Source organism: Sinocyclocheilus grahami, unplaced genomic scaffold (assembly GCF_001515645.1).
Source record: "Sinocyclocheilus grahami isolate Dianchi unplaced genomic scaffold, SAMN03320097.WGS_v1.1 scaffold4434.1, whole genome shotgun sequence".
Lineage (NCBI taxonomy): Eukaryota > Metazoa > Chordata > Actinopteri > Cypriniformes > Cyprinidae > Sinocyclocheilus > Sinocyclocheilus grahami.
Window position 1 is genome coordinate 10,825 of NW_015509371.1, and position 3,090 is coordinate 13,914.

Genomic DNA, 3,090 nt, shown 5'->3' on the forward strand with positions numbered 1-3,090 from the left:
TTTAATAAAAACAATGGTCTTTGTTCACACCGCTTTAATGTTAACAGATACAACTTTTGATTTGAAAACAGTGTTAGTAAATGTTGACATAACCATTGAGATCTCGTTAACTATCAAATTGTAAAATGTTACCAATATATTTGACAATTTCCTTTTCAAAATGCACTTCTACATTCATGTTTTAAACAATTTTGCCCTATATGTAGAATTGGGGGGGGAAATTAAATGCAAGGTCTAGTTCATACAACTATAACATTAAGCGGTTTTATTTTCCCTGTGTAATCTTTCTCAGAATACAACCAAACTTCCAAGTACATGAAGAAAAGCAACATTTTTAATTCGTGAGTGAACAGACAAAAGAACACGCTTGTAATTTTAGTCCGCTTTATTTCCTTACATAAAAATGTATGCAAATATCTCCAATCACATTGGTTTTGGAGGGACTCTAGGGGCACCACCCTGAAAGGAAACGACATCAGTAAACTATTATATATTGACAAAATAGTATGTTTCATCATTTAATTCTGACAGCTATCAAGCACATGTATGTTTATGTTCTTATTCAGAGTGGATGTGGAGGTATGACTTACAGTGGGCCTAAAGCGTGGAGGAGGGGTCCGGTCCTTCCTGGCCTCGTGAGAGCGGTTCCTCACCACTTTGCTGTGGATGGCACAGCTGACACAGTAGTGCAACTTCACATACAGTTTGGGCAAAACGTAGGCTGTAGAAAGACAAAGGAACAACTTCGGTAAATGTTTCAGCAAACCCCTAATTGTTATCTCTCCCCAAGAAGCCGATACTTTCTAAAGCAAGCGTAGTTACTCACAGTCAAACACACTGGCTTCAGAGATGTCCCTTATAGCTGCAGCCTCCACAATATTTCTGATGACAAACTTCTTGATGGCTTTGTCCTTGGGGACACACCGGGCACAGTTTGTGCAGCGGATGGGCTGGACATGTCCACGTCCCTTCTTGGCACGACCATTATTCCTCCTCTTCTTAGTCTAGGAGATTAAGAAATACAGTCCGCACTGCTGGTTTACAAATGACAACCTTGTGGACATGATCTCACAAAAGATGTTGGAGTTATGATTTTTAAGTTAAAATCTAATTGTAACCCAAGTCTCTGTGTCTTTTACTCGACTGTATTTGTTAATGTACTTTATTGTTATAATACATGTAGTGTATAAAGTACGTTAATGGGCATATGAATAGTCTAGAGAGATTGAAAATATTCATTACTTATCCGAGCTTTTAAAACAAAGAATCAGATCATTAGACGTTACCGCGTGCTGGATGGTAACATCGGCAGATAAAAGTTTATGGCTTATAAAAGCTTATTACGTGCTGCACTGTACATGCGTTACGCTTCTAAGGATCGCTTTATTGACTTAATATGAACAAAAGTGAATAAGTTAGTGTTTAGCTGTACAAGGAAAGAAATTACTCCGGACTGTAGAACCGCTGGGGAACAAAAGTCGTCGTTATAATCACGCGCTCAAAGACTGGCCTCTGTCTGAACGATCGGCAAACTCACCATCTTGATTCAGAGAGGCATGCGAGAGGACCGGAAAAGCGCTTTCGTCACTTATATAGTGCGCACAGCAGCCGGAAGTCTCCTGGTGAAACGATAAAAGCCCCTAAGATTAAGATAGATAGATAGTAATATTTATGGATACATACAAAGACAGACTGTCTATAACGTAAACTGCTGCCATTTAGAGGTTTACTGTTTCAAAATAACCTTCCTAAAGTACCATGCAGATATTTTATTATCATCTCGGTAAATCCAAACAATTCAAGGTAAATTTGTGGGCATAAATTTGTGGCTTATTAAGATTTCCACTAGATGTCAGTAAAGGCTTTGATATAGCACAGAGAACCAATCTCACCCAGATGCTTTTGTCAAAGTTTAGAAGTTAAATAAGGATCAACCACTTGCCAAGCATTGCCAAGAGTAGTTGCCAAGATTTGGACATATCTAATGTAGAAATGTAAGAATCATTAAAACACCCATATTGTTTCACCATATTCTGAATATAGGTGGGGATGGGTTCTTCTCAGTGCTTAGTGGATCTTTTTCATGAACAGTTTGCTTTCTAAATACCACTGTCATTCAAGATCAAACCACTGCACATGCATGCATCAAACTCTGTTTGTGTCATTTGTCATTTAATTCAGGTGGATTTCTGAGATTATAGACAATGATTGACGGTTGGCGGATAACATTTCTGAAATGTCCTCTGGTTTGCTTCTGGAAGTGATTATAGAGTTGGGCTGTGGAGTGTTGGTGAAGGGTGGGGGCAAAAGAGGGAGGTGTTCTTATGCAAGCAGCTCTCAGCATGCATGTGCAGTCGTGAAGAGTTGATGTGTAGCTCCTGTAGTTGACTGTCCCCTGTGTCACTGCAGTCAGGGAGCTGTTGCCAAGAAAAATGTCTTCTTTACAGTGTCGCTGATGGGAATTGAAAGGATGAAACCTAGGCCCACTGATGCAAAGGTGCATGCAATCACATTCACTCCCACTCATATTGTGTTTTTCTTTGACCTTGCAGTACATTATTTAAGATATCCATTTTAGTGTTGGGACCTGAGGGAAAGATTACTGTGACTGTAATATTAGCATCTGTAAATTGAATCTGAGAAGACAAAGCTTCAGTCAGTGTGTGTGTGTGCAGAAGCTGAATAGTTTTTTTTAAATATCATGAGACCGAGAGAAAAAGGGAGAGATGGTGACAGGAATGTGTCAGTGTTCCTGTAACCACTATGCCCCTAAACTGCAGCAAATAAACATTTCTCCATTCATGTGTCAGAGCTGAACACTTGCCCACTGTTGCTGTCAAACATAGCCAATAATTAAAACCAAAAAACCCAATGCTTTTTTCTTTGTCTTTAACAACTTTTTTCCTCCAGTGGGGTGCATTTAGACAATTGTACCATTGATATATTTTTTTTCTTCCCAATTCTGTATAAAAGTGCATGAAGCACTGCAGATAAACTACAATATTACTACTTACCACTACAGTATTTATGGTAAGTAGCAACAATGCAAACAACATTGGAGCCTGCTGACGTTTATTTTATGGACAAAAA

At 38.8% G+C, this 3,090-nt stretch overlaps 1 protein-coding gene across 1 annotated transcript; it reads right to left on the bottom strand.

The window, feature by feature from the left end:
• Positions 1-370: 370 nt before the first annotated feature.
• LOC107576834 (40S ribosomal protein S26-like) lies at positions 371-1,613 on the bottom strand. Its single transcript, XM_016262961.1, has 4 exons — positions 1,538-1,613; positions 827-1,004; positions 591-721; positions 371-459 (listed from the first exon to the last, which is right to left on the bottom strand). The coding sequence occupies exons 1-4, from the start codon at positions 1,538-1,540 to the stop codon at positions 424-426; spliced, it is 348 nt and encodes a 115-aa protein (XP_016118447.1). The 5' UTR covers positions 1,541-1,613; the 3' UTR covers positions 371-423.
• Between the last annotated feature and the right edge of the window lie 1,477 nt (positions 1,614-3,090).

Excerpts from the sequence above, each read along its gene's own strand:
- LOC107576834 (XM_016262961.1), bottom strand. Across the intron at positions 722-826 it reads TGAAGCCAGTGTGTTTGACT|CCTACGTTTTGCCCAAACTG; the intron begins GTGAGTAACTAC and ends GTCTTTCTACAG. Across the intron at positions 460-590 it reads CTCCACGCTTTAGGCCCACT|GGTGGTGCCCCTAGAGTCCC; the intron begins GTAAGTCATACC and ends GTTTCCTTTCAG.